Here is a 19,235-nt window from a genome sequence, read left to right as displayed (position 1 = left end):
GAAAAAGATTTAACATGAAACACTTGTAATCCATGGACATTATGAGATTACTTTATTGGGGGTGTGGAAGAACAGAGAAAAGACATCTTATTTTTCTTTAGTTATGTATAATAGACTTTTCAATAACCCTTTTTTTTTTGGTCTAGCTGGTACTATATGCTGTTTGTGTAAAATATGGGTCACTGTAACAAACTATACTTAAACAGACTGAACCCCATTAGGAATATGTGCAATTAACTGATCTCATGTGGCAGTGTTGAGCTCTGGAACTCTATTCCTCACCCAGTTTTCAGAGAGATCTTTGGATGTTCAGGCATATTACACACATCTCACAATGTTAGATGTTTTTATGGAGCATGTTTATAAACATCACTCAGTGCACATTGGAAACTGACAATAGGTTAACTTTACATTTTGGCACATGCATTAAATGCGTAGTGAATATTGAAGCTGGTTCTTAGTTCACAAAAATTATGACTTGTGTAAAGCTGATACATTGATGTATTAGCAATGCCACTAAATTTTTGATTTTAATATTACCACAGAATGAAAGAGGTCACTGATTACCTGCTTAAGGAAATTGACTATTGCTATTAGAAACAAGAGTGTGAAATAATAGAAGTTAAAAAACAAACCAACCACACCCAACTCTAGGCCAGTGACTGTTACAGAAGAACATAAATTCAGGGAGAGATCTGTGCCTAAAAGGTCTGGTATGACACCAGATGTGGAAAAGGTAAAAGACTTAACATCGAAGTAAGTTCTCTTTGATTGGCTCAATCTTTTAAGGAAAAATGGTACTGGTACAGGCAGCTTGGAAAGTATGTCTTCATGAATAGATAAATCCATTTAACTACATCAAAATTCAGCTATGCAGCTTTTTTCCACTGTAATTTTTTTCATAAATAAGATGCAGAAATGAACTGCTTCAGGGCAAAGAAATGCATTTTAACTATGTGTTTAATAAGCAAGCTAATTGCTAGTGAATACATGCATGTTTATCAAAACACTGTTTCAGATAAATAATCAGTTATAAATTATAACACCCCCCTCAATTATATCATTCATATAGAGTAAGCAGTCATATTTATTAGCAAATAAGGCATAATTTACAACACACAACTTTTGCTTGCATTGGTAGGAATATAAATAATGATGTATTGATCCAATCTCACAACACTCTTGGCTCTGGGTAAGAGTGAGGAATTTTGGAAAGTAGGTAGCATAACAGTTCAGATGTCCTAGATGTCCTTTCTGTCTCTTGTGAGAGACAGAAAGAAACTAGAAATAAGCTTAAGAAAAGCTGTTGAGGAATACAGTTTCCAGGATGCATTGAATTTGATTTTCAGTTCAGATTTTATATTCTCTGTCTAATAATAAAAAAGATTGTGTATGAAAAGCTTTATATACTCTGCCAACAACTGGAATTCTGTCACTTCCTGTAAATATGAAAATTATTTTTTTGACACAAATGCACTTCTATGGGTAGTGACTGTATGCCAATAAAAAGAGCATACGATCTCTGTATTTAACTGTTTCAGAAATCTTACTCATCACTCAGTAATTACATACACCTTGGTACTCTTGTCAGCATCACATACATTAAATTTCTTTGGGCTTTGGAAACTCCCCTTAGAAATGTCTTCACCAGAAAAAGCTAAAATAACAACTGCTCTTTTAATTCCTTGCACCTGAAGTTCTCCTAAAATGTGCAAATACATACAAAAAATGGGAATGTATTGTTTTAAAATGAATGCTGCAAAAACATTTCAGTGCACTACAGGAAAGCAATACATAGGATTTTGAATGTCATGTAGCAACATGACATTTGGAGGCATTTCCCTTGAAAACTTTTTTAACAAATGAGGGATGGTGTGGAATCAAATGAATAATGATTTCCATGCAAATTTTTCTGAAGGTGAATACAACCAAGCCAATGTCTGTATGTGCCCCAAGGAGCCTGCTACACCATGTAAGAACAAGAATTAGCTGTGGCCATGGATAGGCCAAAAAAGAGTAGTAGAGTAAATATTCTGACTTTAAAGACTGAGCAACTACATGTGTTTTGAAATATGGCACAATAACAAAAACTCTGTTCTGTATTTGAGGCTCTGTCTCATGGAATAGCCACTTCTACTTTCAAACCAGCTTGTCCTGTTAAGTAGAATACATGGCCAGTGTGCATGTATTTACTTGCTTGTAAGCAATTCTAAAATCAAAAATACAAAAGCAATGGCAATGTAAGGTTTGGCTCTCTTGCTCAGATTTTGCGTTTGCTTTGCTAAATGAATGATAAGCAATAAAGTTGAAAATATGTGGATGCATGCCCTGAAGGAAGGCTTAATTTTGTCTCTTAAGGAGACTATCCATAAGGGATTTGTTGGAGCTCTGTTACTTTCAGTAGCTCTGAGGTGTTATTAATGACTCGTAACTCCAGTGCACTGTGAGCTTTGTTGGATAGAAGGCAGGTGAGTAGAAAAGTGAAGCAGGTACATACTAAGCAGGTTTGCCATATGTTTAATTGCTGTCAAGACAAACTTTTTTGAGCCTTTTCAGCAGTCCTTATTTAGCTTTAAGAAGAAAATAATCCAGACTTTAACTACTACATGAATTATACTGTATTTACAGGAGACCTGTAAACAGGCAGATTTCAAGCAGTAAGGGTTGTATTACCAAGCAAGGTCAGTTCATAAAGCAGGCTGGCACTAGAGGGAAGTCAAGCCAGGACTGTTTATACTCCAAATTCCCTGCAGCCTGGAGGATGCTCCTGCCCTTGGCGCTGTTCAGGCCGTGTCTCCTGCCTGTGGATGCCAGCATCTGCACAGCCAGGCAGGAACACGGCCGGGATCATCCGCATGGCAGGCACGGAGTGCTGCTTCACAGCTTACCTTTGCCTTGCTCTGCACTGCTGCCTTCCAGACACCTCTGGTTTTCACTGGGCGTTCTTGTTGGACCTGCAGCACAATAAAGTGTCAGAAAACGAATATTTAAAAAAACTTGATGAATTCTTTTCCATTTGTGTGTATCAGCCCTGAACTGCCAGGGCCACTCACGTCAGTTCGGGTCCCTGTGCAGCTGTGCCTGCGAGGGAGCAGGGAAAGCAGAAACGCTTCTCGTTCCTGGGCCACAGCCTGGACTTCATCTGCAAACCGTGACACGACAGCCTCTCACAGAGGCAGCGGCATGCCAGCTCGGATGGTTCCCCTGAGGGGGCTGCCCCAGGCCAGCTCGGATGGGTCCCGTGAGGGGGCTGCCCCAGGCCCAGCCACGCTGGGGCCCAGGGGTTCTGCTCCCGGCTGCTGGGATCGCTTCCCTCTGAGCCTGCCCCGCAAAGTACAAGCGGGGACTCTTGTACTCTTCCCTCTGAGCCTGCCCCGCAAAGTACAAGTCCCCGCAAAGTACAAGCGGGGACTCTTGTACTTTGAGCCGTACCCTGAAAGCCCGGTGTGTTTCTTGGTAATGGATGGGGCGGAAAGCTGTGGGCTCGTCGCTGTGTCATCCGAACAAGCCTCTGCTTGCGGGTCTTTTCGTGTTCCAAGACAAGGCAATGACGGGGTACACATTTAAGCAGAGTTGCTCCAGACAAGTGCCACGGTAGGGGCTGGCATTCGCGCCGGCCCCAGCACCGGGCGGAACCTTCCTGGCGCCCGCCCGGCGAGGCAGCCGGCACCGCCGGCCGCGGACCGGGGCGGGGCGAGAGCGGCGGTGGCCATGGCCGTGTGGGGCGGCGGGGCGGCCCGAGCGCTCACCCGCGCCCTGCGGCGCCGGCGGGCGGCGGCCGCGCTGCCGGGGGCTGCGGGCGGTGAGCGGGCGCTTGGCGGGCGCGGCAGAGCGGGAGGGATGGATGGAGGGCGCGGCCGGCGGCAGGGGCGGCGTTACGAGGCTTCGCTTCGCCGGCTCCCTCGCAGCCGGGCCCCGCAAGCCTCCGGCTGGCGGCGGCCCCGGGTGGGTGTCGGGCAGCTGCCGGCCGCGTCCCACGGCACTCTCCGCCCGGCGCCGGCCGGCCGGGAAGGTGTTGTTCCCCTGCCGCCTCCTTTGCAGTCAGGAAGTGTCCAGATCGCTCCATCGCTCACTGCGGCCTAAAATCGTCTTCAGGGGTGGTTTACTCTGGGTACAGCGAGGCATCGCTGTGATTCGGGGCTGTTGGTGACCAGGCAGCAGCTGGGTGTGAGCGAGTGTTCGCCGAGCCAGCCTGGGCTGAGCAGGAGCGGACAGCAATTGTAGCATATTGTTCCTGGCCTGTCTGTGCTCCGTCCGTGGGGGCTTTTTGCTTAGGTTTCCTTACCGGTTCGTACAACGCAAAATGAGTGTGCAGCTGTGTATGTCTCTCCCACACATTATAAACACAGCACTGCTGAGTGTGTGTGTGTGCACAGCTCACGGTCAGGGTAAACATTTTGGGGAAATTTACACTAACTGAAGCATTTCAGTTGCAAAAAAGCTCTTTCCATTCAGTCTCCTAATTTGGAAATTATGTACAAATTATTGTACATCATTTGAGGAGTACAGGGGTGGTGAACTAGCATACATTCTTTTATTTAATCCCCAATTCCCTAAGTACAATAGTGAGCAAATGTGCAAAGATTTGCATGGTTAGTGTTCTGCTAGAGCAGCACTCTTACAGCTAGGTGTTTTGTCCCTGACTTCTTGTAAAGCTGATGCTTTCCGTTTGGATGTCTTTTATTTATGCAGATGACCATGCTGATCTGTCTTTTCAGACAGGTCTGAGAGATATCCTTCAGGACTCCAACAGGAAAAGACAACTGAAATTTGGTAGTAGCTTGCCTGTCTCTCTGACTGAAATGAAAAGCAACATGTAAGTATTGTAGCTAAAATAACCCTGTGTGATGAGGGCTACTCTTTTCTGTAACAATTTAATTTGACTTCGTGACTTCGTGCCAGTGTCACGTTTATATCTCACACGTTTGAATGTTTGATGTGGCCTCTTCTTGTTTTACTAATTGCCAGCTTAAAAATGACAAGCATGCATCTGTTTGAGAAGATATGTTACCCATACATGTATAATATCTGTATGCTACTAAACAAGTGGAACTCGAATCTCTAAAGGAACATGAGTTTTACCTTTTTGCATTTTCTGATGCAGTATTTGTTCTTCCCATATTTCAGCTGACAGGAAATATTAGTATTGGTTTAATGACATTCTGCTTTCATTATTTAGGTTCACTGTGAAGAGACCTTTCAGCACTTCACACTCATCAGTGGATTCAAAGGAAATGAAAAAATTCCAGCTCCTTGCACATAAGTGGTGGGATGAAGAAGGAGAATATGCAGCCCTTCATTCTATGAATGATATTAGAGTGCCATTTATTAGGTATGGTTTTGAAGACAGATTTTTTTTTTAATATGTACTATTTCTGTATGACCTCAGAAAATACTGTAAAAAAAGCCAATTACCAGTGCTCAAGATAACCACAGCATCTATTGAAACACCTTGTGGGTTCAACTTTAATCACATCCCTTTTCTTTCAGAGATACTCTGTTGAGCATGAGTGGTAATTATCATCTGGGAAATCCACTTTCTGGAATCAGGATTCTTGACGTGGGCTGTGGAGGAGGACTGCTGAGTGAGGTAAGAAACAGTGAGCTCTGAGTTTTCTTCTAAAAAGGCGTGCAAGGTATTTGAATTGTTGTACTAATTACACTGCTTAATTTCTAGTCCTCCAAGGAGGACTTTTTCTCTTCTATGATGTGCTAGTTACTGAGTAGAGTGCAGTGCACTCATCCAAAAAAAGCCCATAGAGTATTTGGTTAGCATAGTGGTGGTGGTTTACAGAGAATGAGGGAGTTGGTAGTGAGAAGTTCTAAAATTCTGAGATTCTAAATCAGGAAAATAAGATTTCAAGCATTGTAAAGGAAAGGAGGGGGGAAAAATGATGAAACAGTCCTTGAATATTTCTTCCTTTATTTTTCTTTTTTTACTTTGTAAGTCTAGGCAGGAATATCTGGAATCATGACATCATCATTACCAAAGAAACAATTTTTGTTATAAACTTGTTCTTACACATTCATTTATTTGAACTGCTTATCTTTAGTGTTTTACATGGGTGTGGGGATTCTCTCCTTTGATTTGATCTCATGGGAAATGCATGGAATAACATCAAGCGCCCAAATCATACCTGTCCTGTGTCAGTAGAGATTGCTGTGGTAAAGGGGCTGATGTTACAGTGGCTTCCAGAGAAGTCTGCACAAACTTGGGACTGAGAAGTTGCTGTTTGTGGTGGAACACTGTCCACACAGGCTCTGAACAGTGCTGTGTCCCATCAATGAACTAGGGATGGGGATGGTTTGTGAATTTAGGGTTACACATCTGGCTGCCTTACTCTGGGAACTTCATCAGCATCTGAAGTGAGGTGTTACAAAGGAATTTCTCCCATGTTTTCTTTCTTTGTTTTTTTCTCCTCTTTTGAGCAAAATCTTGTAGTCTTGTGAGAGGGGTCCCTCAAACAATGCTGGCAAAACTGGTGTGCTGCATCACCTTCTCAGGCTGAGCAAGCGGTGAATTTCAGGTTGGAATATCATACATGTGGTCATGTTCTACAGCCTGTGTCAGTTTCAGAAGAGGTGATGACTGAGGTGCTAACCTTGGAGTAAGAAGACACTGGAGAAACCTGAGTGACAGCCAAGGCTGATGCTATCCTAGCAAACATCAGTGTTTAGTTCTCAGCAGTGAGAAAGTCCCAGAGATAATCACATATTAAGTAACCATTAAAAAGATATGAGGATTTACCTTTACAGGTGGATGTTGAAGAAAGTAATGACAGTAATTAAATAGGGCATTGTTTTCTCCCCTTTAATTACTGTGTTGATTTTCCCTCTTTGTTTTTCCTGTATCAGAGCGTAGAAGTGGAAGAAATCTTTATTTGCTGTAACAAAATGAATTGAGAACAAATTATTCTAAAAGACAATTTAGATGTGTGTATAGTCCACTATATAATTTTCTAAGAAAATTAACACCACCTTTCCCAAATCCAAAGGTGTTTTTGCTTTAATAAACATTTAAAATAAAACTGCTGGATCAGAGCTCATAATTTACTGTTGTTTGTCTTGTGTTGATGCATTCTGCATCTTGTATGCACATTGCAAAGTTTCAGAAACCTTTAAGTAAATTGTTTTCATGCAGAGAATAAATTACACTCTTTTTTATTAGCCTTTAGGTAGACTGGGAGCTTCAGTTACTGGAATTGATCCTGTGGAGGACAACATTAGAACAGCAGATCAGCACAAGTCATTTGATCCAGTCCTGGCCAAGAGAATACAGTACAAGTCCAGTTCACTGGAGGAGATTGTGGAAGAGTCTATGGAAACCTTTGATGTAATTGTAGCTTCTGAAGTAGTGGAGCATGTGGCTGACCTTGAAATGTTTATCAAGTGTTGCTCTCAGGTGTTAAAGGTAAGAGAGCTTTTGCTTTCATTATTGGGAATATTTATTCTCTTTTATTATTGTGGTTTTTTAAAAAGAGTGTGAAAACACATCTGCACACATTTCTCCTCCTAAGTCAGAGGCATGTTCTACAAGTGCCTTCCATTCTTCTCCATGATGCAAATGCATCTCCCCAAATTTAGTAACCACAGCTAGGGGAAATTTATTTCTCCAACTCGGCCTCAGAAAAGTGTTAAGGCATTACCTAGCATTGCAGGTTTGCATTGCATCAGGACCTGAAGGAATCTGGGTGCATCTGATTTCACACAGGTGAGAGAAAATGTGGCAGTGCTGCTGTTGATGGACAGCTGTGGCTCAGACTGCATGGGAGCTCTGTAATCATGTTTCTGCCACAAGATTTTATTCCAGCACTAGCATCACATCACATGAGAGAGATCCTGGATTGCTTTTAAAGGTTCCTAGTTAAGCTTTGGAGATAGTCAGGTGGTTATTCATCTTGATGCTAGTTCATTTGCAAAAGAGGGGTGGTAGCTCAGCACACAAGTGGGAGCTTTTCTTTGTTCTCTTTATCTTTCTGGTCATCAGAAGAAATATTAATTATTTCAGTTGAATACATTAGTAACTTTTAGCCTGCTAGAGACAAAGAAATTATCCCTTATTTCTAACAAACAGTCCTTTAAGGACTTAGAATTTGTTTCTGGCTTTGTTTCTTTGCCCATGTAATTATTAAAACAAGCATGGCATGGCATTCAGCAGTCTCAGAAATTAAGGAAGTATTTCACATTTTACTTTGGTTTCAATTAAAAAGCGCTTTGTGGTTTTATTTTGGTTTTTTGCTTTGTTGGATTTTTGGTTTTTTGGGCTTGTTTTTTTTTTTTTTTTTTTTAACAATAGATATTGTATATGCTTTAATACCTTTTATTTATCCATTTCCTGAGCAGAAAATATTATAAGTGACTTTTCTAGGTGTTCTTTGGGCGAGGGAATAGTTTTTAGGCCACCCAAGACCTGATTATGTTGATTCTTTGAAGATTCCTGAGACGTATTGTTAGGAAAAGTTATATTCTTTCTTGTATTAAAATGTTATAAATATCTATCCTGGGATGAAATTACTTCTTAGTCTTGCATTGTGTAGACTTTGACACAGACAAATTATTTGTCTTAATGTGATTAAATTTACCATTTAGAAAAATACAAAAAATTCTTCTAATTGAACATTTTAATATTTCAATTAGCCTGAAGGTTCTTTATTCATTACGACAATCAATAAAACACAATTGTCCTATGTCCTGGGAATTGTGGTTGCAGAAAAAATAATGGGGATTGTACCAGAAGGAACACATGAATGGGAGAAATTTGTTCCCCCTGAAGAGCTGGAGCGTCTCCTGGAATCAAGTAAGTTTCAGGCCAGATGGTGGGAATGGAGAGAGAAATCCAAATGGTCCCTGTAGAAATGGCAAAGGGATAAGTTAGGTGGGGTGGGTGCTGGCAACAATACACAGCTTCTCCTGCTTGAGTTAACAGTCATGTATTAAGAGTGTGGTTCCTGGTTTAAAGACACTGCTGCTTACTGGATTTTGCATAAAATAAATTAAATTGAATCCTAAGAATGCAGTGATTACTTGAACAAAATCACTGTTCTCTGCCCTCTGTTTAATAGCCTAAATAAAAAACTCCAATGTTTTCCATTGTGTTCTGGTGACAGAGTGTGTGCTCTGAAGTGGTTCATAAGCTCTAGGTCAGGTTTGAGGAATTAACTGTGTTGGCACTCTGGGGCTGCACTGCTGCCACTGCATTGTTTGTTGCCTTTCCTTTGGGAGGAGGCGTTTTTATTTTTGGTTTGCTGCTCTGTGTTCTCTATTCATATTATGTTACTAAAAGATTTCTTCCAAAATGTGAAGATGAAACCTACCACAAATTCATTAGTCAGTTCTTGAGAAACTCTGTGAACCTGATTTTAATTATTTCTAATTAAGTTAGCCTGGTCTGATTGCTTTTAAAATAGACAAAGCAATGAGCTGGGAAGGCTTCTGCCCTCCTTCACCACAGATGTTTTAAAACCCTCTCACCAAATATTTCACTTTGCTCTAGTTCACTGCAAAGAAGCTGAAGTATGAGTGGAGCTTTTCTCTTGGCAAGGCCTTTTCCTGGCACTTTGCAGTCATGCCATAAGAAATATGACTAATACTAGTTCACATACCGGTGGTTTTTTTCAGTTCTTCTTTGAAAGGAGAAGCAGGTGCAGTGGAGTGATTTGTTTTGATAGGGTGTTTGTTTTCTGCCTTCCATCCTGTATCCTGCTGGGACACAGCAGATCCATGCAGTGAACTGAGTGCTGCTCAGCTGGGAGTGATAAATAACTCTTTCTTTGCACCGAGCCCTTGATGGCATTCATGTGCCTTTTTCTTACATTTTTCCATTCCTAAAGCGAATCTGAAGAATCCTTGCAAAGATGTGCTCAGATTTTGATTTTGGGGTGTGCGATGTCAACCTGAAGCATGCCTCCACCTCCAGAAAACGTTACCAGTCAGCCAGATTGGGGAGGTGTGAGGCTGGGGTTTCAGCAGAGCCCTGTAGCTGCTGCTGGGGCAGGGCCTGGCACAGAGCCACTGCCAGGAGCAGGACCTGCTCTCAGTGGCACTGCATCTGGGGGTGTCTGACAAAGGCCAGCGTCCCCCCCAGCCCAGAGGAAGAAGCATGTTTCAGACTTGCTGTTCTAAAGAGCTTTGATGTTGCAATGACCTACAATATTTAAGAACATCTGTTACTTTATGTGGCTTCTTTCTTTCCCAGCTGGCTTTTCCGTGAGGAGCGTGCAGGGGATGCTGTACAATCCGCTCTCGGGCTCCTGGAGCTGGGTGCAGAGCACGAGCCTGAACTACGCGCTGCACGCCGTCAGGGCCGGGGCTGCCCCACAGCCACACAGCACAGACACCCTGCCTCAGACAGATGTTCAACAGAGCTCAGGCACAGCTGGCACAGCTGGCACTGTCCCAGACAGTGCTGTCTGACTGTGTGCTGATGGACTGTCACCAGAACAGCAAGTGAGCTTTTACTCAGATGGACACAATAAAACCTTTGCCAACAACAAGCGTCCTGTTTGCATCAATAATACACGTGCTGTTTTGGGCCAAATACTCAGGGCGGTCTCAAAAAAATCAAGTGCCCACTATCTCAGGAATGTTTTAAGATTGAAATGAACAAAGCTTTAAAAGAATTAAGTATTTTCATGAGAAACTAGTTTCAAATTGTTGGACAGGGAAATGCAAATTATTCTGTTCATAGCTTGGAGGGAACTTTATTATGTGCTGGTGTTTTCAGTCCTGCTGGGACTCAGTTCTCTACAGAATAATGGCATAGATGTAGAGTGAGTTAAAAACCACAATGCTGTGCAATAAATAAAATGCCTTAAGTATTTAAGATCCTTAACTCTGTAAAAATATATGAAACACTCAATATCTACAAAGACTTTTTTCTGTAATACACCTTTCTCCCTGAGCAGGGGAAACAAAATAGCAAAACTTACTGTTGAGTCCTGCTGATTCTGCTTTTTCTGTAATTGTGAAATGGAAGAAGAGTCTCTGAGACCAGAGCTCCTCAGCAGTGAAAGCCCCTTCACCATAAAGATACTTGTATCTGTGCCTATTTTTCAACTTCTCCCTCTGCCCAAATAAAGAGAATCTGCAGGTAAAATTTTACTAAGCAACCCGAGCTCCATGCTAGAATAATGACACATTAGCAGTCTGTCCTATAACAGGTGCCGTACCTGTTCTTAATGTTTTAGAGCCGGGGTAAGGAAAAGTAATTTACAATGAAACAGAACTTTCTAAATGAAGTTTCATGTGTTGTCTATGACTGCATCTCCCTTCCTTCCTTCCTTCCTTCCTTCCTTCCGCCACTTCCTTCCGCCACTTCCTTCCGCCACTTCCTTCCGCCACTTCCTTCCTTCCGCCACTTCCTTCCTTCCGCCACTTCCTTCCTTCCGCCACTTCCTTCCTTCCGCCACTTCCTTCCTTCCGCCACTTCCTTCCTTCCGCCACTTCCTTCCGCCACTTCCTTCCGCCACTTCCGCCACTTCCTTCCGCCACTTCCTTCCGCCACTTCCTTCCGCCACTTCCTTCCGCCACTTCCTTCCGCCCCTTCCTTCCTTCCTTCCTTCCTTCCTTCCTTCCTTCCTTCCTTCCTTCCTTCCTTCCTTCCTTCCTTCCTTCCGCCACTTCCTTCCTTCCGCCACTTCCTTCCTTCCGCCACTTCCTTCCTTCCGCCACTTCCTTCCTTCCGCCACTTCCTTCCTTCCGCCACTTCCTTCCTTCCTTCCGCCACTTCCTTCCTTCCTTCCGCCACTTCCTTCCTTCCTTCCGCCACTTCCTTCCGCCACTTCCTTCCGCCACTTCCTTCCTTCCTTCCGCCACTTCCTTCCGCCACTTCCTTCCGCCACTTCCTTCCTTCCTTCCTTCCTTCCTTCCTTCCGCCACTTCCTTCCTTCCTTCCTTCCTTCCTTCCTTCCTTCCTTCCTTCCTTCCTTCCTTCCTTCCTTCCTTCCTTCCTTCCTTCCTTCCTTCCCTCCCTCCCTCCCTCCCTCCCTCCCTCCCTCCCTCCCTCCCTCCCCTTTTTCTTTCAGTGTGTACACTGCTGGGAAGGTGTCTTGTTTTTGTTTGCAGGGATGAAACTTTTTTTCCCCCTCTTTTTTTTCTCCCTGTTTTAGTTGCTTGTGCGTTTTTCCTGCTGTAGAGGTGTGATGGGCTACATTAATTTTTTACACATTTGCATTCTTCCTGCTTTGCTGTATCTGCATGTTGCCTTCAGATCCAAGTTTCCTGATGGATTTGATGGTGCCCAGAAGAATATAGTTAATTTATAATGAAAATAATAGTTATTCGTAGCTAATAAAGATTAAGAAGTAGTATCTCTTGTGATTGCTTCCATGACAATAAGTTCTGCTTCATAATATTTCTGTGGGCTATAGCTTGGCTTTGAGAAGATTGATCATCATTTTAAGAGTTTAGTGATGGAGAAGCCACTACACCAGTAAAGAAATTGTTCCAAAGGTTCATCAGTTGAAGTGGTTTAACCTTGGAACCTCACCAGTGATGTCCTAACATCCTCATTTTACACTAAAGTACCTCTATAAGCTGCAGTTTTGAACTGTCACCCCTTAATTTTCTCTTAGATAAGTGGTCTGAGAATATCTGTACAGCTCTTACCGCTACATGTGAGTTTCTGAGTTCACATGGAGTTTTGTGTTAAACATTGTTTCTGGAGCAGGGCGGTGGAACTGGCAGCAACAATTCATTAATGGTTTCACTGATGCTGTCCACAGGAGGAACACATCATTCCCTGTGTGCCTCTCTCCTGCAAGGGAGTCTCTGCTCCATTGGTCATGCATGCAGCGTGCATGGCATTCAGGAGAGGAGTGATGCTGGGAGAAAATGAGTCAAAAGAGATAACCAGTAGTCTTTGCTCCTAACTGTGTCCAGGTGTGTTAAACCATGTGCTCCAGTGAGTTCCCCTAACCAAATTCACAACATCAATTTAAGTTACTACAATGTATGACTCTTGTTTCAAATTTTACCAGCAGCTCTGAAAAGCACTGAGACCTGGACAGGTTCCTGATGTAGCCGACAAGAAACATCCCCCATGAGGCAGTCCCTCCTCCACTGATTTGTTTTGATACTTGTCAAGTGAAATAAAAATAATGTTATAAAACTGTCACAGAAAGAGCTGATTTTTGTTTTATTTAGGAGCCCTAAGTCCAGATGCTTTTGTGATTAGCTGTTATCCTGGCTTTCTCATTCGTTCTGTTTTTCCTCACTTTATAGATTCACAGAATATTCTGACTTGAGAGAGACACACATGGATTAAGTCCAATTCTAAAGTGAATTACTTGTTACTTTCTTTAGTTTTTCCTTAAACTGTGAACCATCTAGGGAAAGGGTGTTGTGTTTTGCTTTTTTCAGTGTTATTTCTATTGCCCATAGGCAAAAAACCCCCTTTGATGCTGCCTGGGTTCTCTGTCCAAGCTGACAAGGGGGATCCTGTACCTAATGAACAATGGCTGGCATTTAAACCACAAGCACATGGACCTGGTTATCCATGGATACCTCTGGTTTTGACAAAAACCTTACCACAAGTATCTAACCTTCTGCTCCTACATGTGTATTAGAGCCCTGTCAAACTGGGAGAATTTTGAGAGCAGTGTGGACAAATGAGTTGGGACTGCTTGAACAAGTCCTTGTAACTTTAGTGTGTTTCCAGATGTCCTGATATGCTCCATGCCCAGTCCTTACCCCTCAGTTTTCTTCCCCTGGGGATTATCCTAACTACTCTGGCTATATTTCACCCCACTGTTTAAAACAACCTTGTTTAAATGCAGAATTGATAGAATGCAGTAGAAATCATTTTATGAGATAACAAACAGTACAAAAATATCCTACACTTGTGAACTGGTTTTGGTGTTTTACATCCCTACCTTTTTCATAAATGTCCAACTGGCACAGATCTAAATCAGTACTGTGCTGTGAATATGTACTATGCACTTGTGCTCCAGAAACTTTTTTCTTAAAATCTGTGCCTAGAAAACCAATGACATTTTCACACCTCTTAGCCCAGCTGCTGCAGAAATTTCATAGATGCTATTGAAATGGACAGAATTTAAATAAAATGAATTTGCAAATGTTTTGTCTTTTATTTTGCAGCCTATTCATGTTTATGGAGCCATAGCTTCAATGCTTACAGGAACAGTGGTGGCAGGAAGTGAAAAAGCAATGTCATTGCAGCAGGCATGCACCCAGAACTAGGGGTGAGGCAAGAGGTGATTCTTGCCCTGGGATAGGGAAAAAACAATATTTGGAATTTGGTCTTTTTCAGCCTCTGTGTTTATTTCTGGTTGTCTACCCTTGACTCTTCTATTACCAGCCATTTATTCCTGCAACAAAACAAATCAGAGTAAGAAGCTGATCCTGAGAAAAAAAATGAAATTCAGCAGAGCAAACAATGGTGTTCTGGGTGGTCTTGGCTATTCAGCTGTGGTTTGGCTTGTGTTGTTTCATCTCTCCCACATTGCTCCATGTGGTCACAGTCCCAGCTCTTTGCTCAGACTGATTCTTGTCTGAGGTGTAATTTTTTTTTCTGCTTTCTTTCCTATTTTATTGTGTTTCCCTGGGATGCTGCTGGTGGTTGGGCTGTTCAGGGAGCTGAATTTTCCCACTGTGGAGGACTAGTGCCATTTGGGAGGTCAGCACTGGGAGTTAATGGAGGGAGAAGATGGGACAGAACAGCCCCTTGAGGGGCAGTAAGCTTTTAGGTTGGCTCAGTCTGTCTTGTGGAACATCACATTCAGACAATAATTGACACATTAATTGTGCTCAAGCCCAACTGGAGTAGTATGAGAGCCTCAGAGGAGATCTGCATTTAATCCCCTTTTTAAATAGAAATACAACTTGAAGTTTCTGTGGTTCCCATTATGCCATCTTATTGCCTATTGTTCTTTTGTGGTCCAGTGACATTTCATGACCATTTTTGCAGGACTTGACAATTTCTTTCCTCTACATTTCCACTAAAACCCTGTGTCAGGTTCCTTGGGGATGGAAAAAAAGAGAGAGAAAGGAGTGGGAAAGGAATTGTGCAGTGGCTGTGAGCTGAGATAAGAATAATGAATATCTTGTAGGAAGTTTTTCTGAAAATGGCTTCTGAAGTTTTTCACTCTGTTGAAATCTCAGCTTTAATTAAAAAGAAAGGCAACAAACAAATAAACTTATTTTCCATACACTTTTTATAAATGCTTGAAAGGAATAATGCCATGCAGTCTAGAAGTTCAGAAGTCAGAAGAATCAGTGTCTGTAATTAGCCTGATGAAGCAGACTGGAGGAAAAGTGAGACAGAACATGAATTACTGCGTGGGGGCTGATACTGCATTTGCAGGGGTTTGAGAGGTGCCCAGGAGTGGTGCCTAGAATGGGAGAGAGCATTGAAAAGTCAGAAATAGAAGGTGTATGAGCAATGTTTGGAAGACAAGTATGATTCTGATGGAGAGGAGAAATGTGAAGCAGAGGTGTAGAGAGGGCAGTCTGGTTCTGGTGTGCCTTTGAAGGGGAACTACTGATGGAACTGCTGATGATGGAGAGGGGCTCTGTGTCAGGCTGAAGCAGAAAAGTTCCGCAGTTCACAGCCTCCCACTTGCTCTTGCACATTAACCTCCAGTGCCTCATTCCAAATGCCTACACCTTGCTGAGCTCCTAGAAGGAAAGGTGGTGACTTACTAACCATGAGTTGCAGACAGATTTCTCATTCACAATGTTCTCCAGGTCATAGGACAAAATTCTAATCACTTAAAGTTTGTGCTGATGGTAAACTTTATTTTTATTGACACATGTTTCAATGAAGCAATATAAAATGTCATGTTATATTAGAATATAGGGCTAGAAGGGTTGGGATTTCACCTAGACTGTAAAATTACCTGACCTGTCTGGGCTCAAACAAGCATTAATTGCAGAGCCACCTCTCAGTGCATTAGGAATTCAGGATATATACTTTGATCTCCATGTGCCTGTACTCCCCCATGGAGTCACTCCAGTGATATGATCAATATTCACTTACTTGTTCTAAAAAGACATAATATTTTTTTCTTCCTAAAAGGATTGTGAAGACCATTAGTGTTCCATTAATACATCTGAAAAATCTGCTGCATTCTCATGAGGTATGTTAAACCTCCCACCCCAAAAAAAACCCCAAAACAAACCCAAATAAACAAACAAAAAACCCCCACAAAACCCCAAAAAACCCCAGCAAAGCAACACCCCCCCTCAAAAAAAAAAAAAAAACCAAAAAAAAAAAAACCAAAAAAAAAACCCAAAAAAACCCCACACCAGAAACAATCACAAAATAACTGGGAGATTGAATTGCTAACATTGCTTTGTATGGTAGCTGTATTATAAAATCTTACAATAGTAGAAGATAGAGAAAATTATATGGTGTTTATTTTCCTGAGTTAGAATATGCACACACAACCTGCAGACATAAAATAATTAAAGCAAATGAAACATACACTAAAGGATAGCTCAGAAGGATGTATCCAACTCAAATGGAAATCAGCAGATGTACCCCAAATGCCCTGTGATGGAGCACAGCCCCAGCACTGACACACGGGGCTTTGCCTTCCAGCTGTGGCAGAGGTGGCAGCTCAGCACCTTGCCCTTCTTGCTCCACCTCCAAGCTCTGCTCTACAGAACTGACAGGACCTGGCTATCCCTGGGGGACCCTTTGGGGTGCTCCCTGCCTTGGTCCCAGCTGTAACTGGGGAGGTCCTGGCCTGGATGGGCACATCCACAGCCACCCAGTGCTGCTGCAGGAACACTGAGCACTGTGTCTCTCCCACACTCAGGGATGTTAAAAACCAGTAAATCCCTATGTTGCTCTTTCTTAACAAAGCACTACCAGATTGCCTTTTGATGTCAAAGAGAGGTATGTGTTCATTATCCTCCTCTCAGCCCTCCCAATCCCAACAGCAAGACCATCTAACCTCTCAAGAGCACAAAGCTCTGGAATACTGAGGTGATTCTCTGACCATGAACTTGTCCAAAGGTCTCTGTTCTGCAGCCAGGAAAAACAACCCTTTGAATTTAAAATCACCAGAACAGCATTTCTCAGTACACCATAGTAAGAAAAGTCCTACCAAAGCTGCCAAGCAAAGGTGTCTGCTAAGAAGAAATACGCATGTGTAGGGTGGGGTTTGGGTCACGCTGCAATGGCTGAAGATGAAGTGCTCTGGAGAAACATTATTTTTACCTTCTCCAGAAGAAGTATGAGGCCCCAGATGAAGACACTGAAGTTTCTGAAGGTGTTGTTAGATGAGATGATGTCCCTTGAAAGGATAACTAAGGGAGGAAGCTACACAGGCTGAAAAACTTCATGGCAGGCAATGAAACAAACTTTACCTGGTCTGTCAGGGCAGGGCAGCATTCCCATGTGGGTTGTGCAGCACCTCTCCCTTATTGAATCTCACCTGTGGATAAGGAAAAAGCTTCTGTCTACAGGATTACTTAACAGGCATTTTTTTCCAGAACCCAATTTATAATAAACCAAAATCCCCCTAGGTTCTACAGTGCTCAACAGTTCACCTTCTTGGAGGATGCAGACTGCAGGCCTTTGGCTCTGCCACTGTCTCTCCCATCTGTCTTTATTCCCAGAGCTCTTGGGAGATGAAAGTACAGCCTTGGCCTCAGGAATATGGCTTCTGGAAAGGTCTCTCCTCCTCCTGTTCCCATCCCTTCTCACTCCCCTCCCACTGCTTTCAGCTGACAGTTTATTTGCAGATGAATGTGTCATGCTGGAATGATCTCCTCTTCCCATTTTGTGGCCCAATTGCTCTGGATTGGCAGGGTGTGTTTTCCCTAATGGTACACTGCTCCATTTTGCAGTGTCTGCAGCAGCCAGTGCTTTTACCTCTATTACCACCTTAGGGCTTACAAGCAAATCTAAGGCAGAGGAATTGAACCAACTCATTTTCCCTGAAAATATGAAGACCATATAGACTTCTTGAAAAAAGTAAATATGGTAAGGAAAGGAAAGCTGTGTAAGAAAATCTGCAAAAACTTCATACATCTCTATTATTAGTTAAATATGAACTGAGATGCCAACCAGGTCATGGCAGTATGTACTGCAAATCTTACTTACTTCTGAGGATGCTGTAAATCAGAGAGCACCTATAATGGACAAAGACTGGGAACCACTGCACCAGGCTATGGCAAGCAATCTGTAGCAGGTTCCCAACATTATTCTTCTATTGAGAAAAGTTTATATGAAAGACCAGACTATAAATCATGTAGCTACCCCCATGACATTAGGAGGGTTGCCAGCTGTCCAAAAATCTTGTAAAACAGAGTAATAAAATTAAAAACAACTAAAGATTTTTGAGACTGTGGGTCGGTCAGCTGAGTAGCAGTCAGCTATACTCAGCTACCAGCCTGAGTACTTCCACCTGCAGAAAGAAGGAGGGTTCCTGCAAAGCCTTTTCTTCCCCCGCCCCCCGTGAAAGCAAGGAACTTGAGTTACATCATTCAGGGTAGACTCAGGGTATGCGTGGCCTTAGAAAGTGGCTTTGTTTCCCAGCAAGTGCAAAGTAAACTCTGGAGAACTGCTGGAATTGCACTTAATGTGGACTTACATGGAGACACTTCCATATAGAACTGAAGTAGTTTAGATTCTTGATGTTCTGCATTTTCTATGCATTTGGGCCTTTATATGTCATTAAAGTATCATTAGTTCCTTTTCTAAATCCAAACTGAAACAAAGCATTACTGTTTTGCATCTATACCTTGGCTATTCTTATATGAATAATTAAAAAGACATGTTTATGAAACTCAAGCTGCCCTGAGAGATCATTAATATTACAACAAAACCAATCCTGGCAGCAGTCAGGGGTTGCTTCAGAAGGATTCTGCAAGCCTGCTGGTGATGAAAAACCTTTTTTTCACCCTCTCATAAACTCAGACCTCACCACAAAACCCATGAAATTGTCAGTGGCAGTGACAGTAAGTCTGGGCTACTTCAAAGAGAAGGAAAGCACTTCCATACCATGGGATGACTTGAGAGCCCAGCCTGAGCTGGGGACAGCCAGTCCCTGTGCAAGGGCACAGCAAGGTGCTTTCACTTCAGGCAGAACAACCTGTACAACCAACCCACCCTGACTCATGGAGCTGCTCAAAGCTCTGTGCTGCCCTGCCTTTGAGCACTTGGGAATGAGAGAGGCAGTGAGTAGGAGCCATGGATGACACCAGAGCAGGAAGTAAGTGAAAAATGGATGGCCCTACTTCTTGAAACCCCAGGGGAGATCTAG

At 42.7% G+C, this 19,235-nt stretch overlaps 1 protein-coding gene and 2 long non-coding RNA genes across 6 annotated transcripts; 1 reads left to right on the top strand and 2 right to left on the bottom strand.

Annotated features, from left to right (window-relative positions):
• Positions 1–29: 29 nt before the first annotated feature.
• Positions 30–3,323, bottom strand: LOC113458868 (uncharacterized). The gene is made up of 2 exons (XR_003379534.2): positions 3,054–3,323; positions 30–2,954 (listed from the first exon to the last, which is right to left on the bottom strand). It is a non-coding gene; the product is annotated as an uncharacterized LOC113458868 (long non-coding RNA).
• Positions 3,324–3,652: 329 nt separating this feature from the next.
• On the top strand, positions 3,653–10,493 carry COQ3 (coenzyme Q3, methyltransferase). 4 transcript variants are annotated; one of them, XM_074538549.1, is made up of 7 exons: positions 3,653–3,802; positions 4,693–4,816; positions 5,180–5,332; positions 5,491–5,590; positions 7,169–7,411; positions 8,638–8,797; positions 10,196–10,493. In XM_074538549.1, exons 1-7 carry the CDS (start codon positions 3,712–3,714, stop codon positions 10,411–10,413), a joined length of 1,089 nt encoding a protein of 362 aa, XP_074394650.1. In that variant the 5' UTR covers positions 3,653–3,711; the 3' UTR covers positions 10,414–10,493. The 4 variants fall into 4 exon arrangements, with proteins under 4 accessions (XP_074394650.1, XP_074394651.1, XP_074394652.1 ...); XM_074538550.1 differs by having other exon boundaries at positions 3,665–3,802; positions 4,723–4,816; XM_074538551.1 differs by having other exon boundaries at positions 3,675–3,802; positions 4,719–4,816.
• LOC141728629 (uncharacterized) lies at positions 8,266–17,684 on the bottom strand. The gene is made up of 2 exons (XR_012579786.1): positions 17,335–17,684; positions 8,266–8,847 (listed from the first exon to the last, which is right to left on the bottom strand). It is a non-coding gene; the product is annotated as an uncharacterized LOC141728629 (long non-coding RNA).
• Between the last annotated feature and the right edge of the window lie 1,551 nt (positions 17,685–19,235).

This window comes from Zonotrichia albicollis, chromosome 3, assembly GCF_047830755.1.
Source record: "Zonotrichia albicollis isolate bZonAlb1 chromosome 3, bZonAlb1.hap1, whole genome shotgun sequence".
Taxonomy (NCBI): Eukaryota; Metazoa; Chordata; class Aves; order Passeriformes; family Passerellidae; genus Zonotrichia; species Zonotrichia albicollis.
Note: the sequence above shows the minus strand (reverse complement) of the source record. Positions and strands in the feature narration are given on the sequence as shown.

Bases quoted from the DNA above. Each gene is read 5' to 3' on its own strand.
- COQ3 (XM_074538549.1), top strand. From the start codon at position 3,712: ATGGCCGTGTGGGGCGGCGGGGCGGCCCGAGCGCTCACCCGCGCCCTG. The intron at 4,817-5,179 runs GTAAGTATTGTA...TTCATTATTTAG, and splicing joins ACTGAAATGAAAAGCAACAT to GTTCACTGTGAAGAGACCTT. The intron at 5,333-5,490 runs GTATGGTTTTGA...CTTTTCTTTCAG, and splicing joins ATTAGAGTGCCATTTATTAG to AGATACTCTGTTGAGCATGA.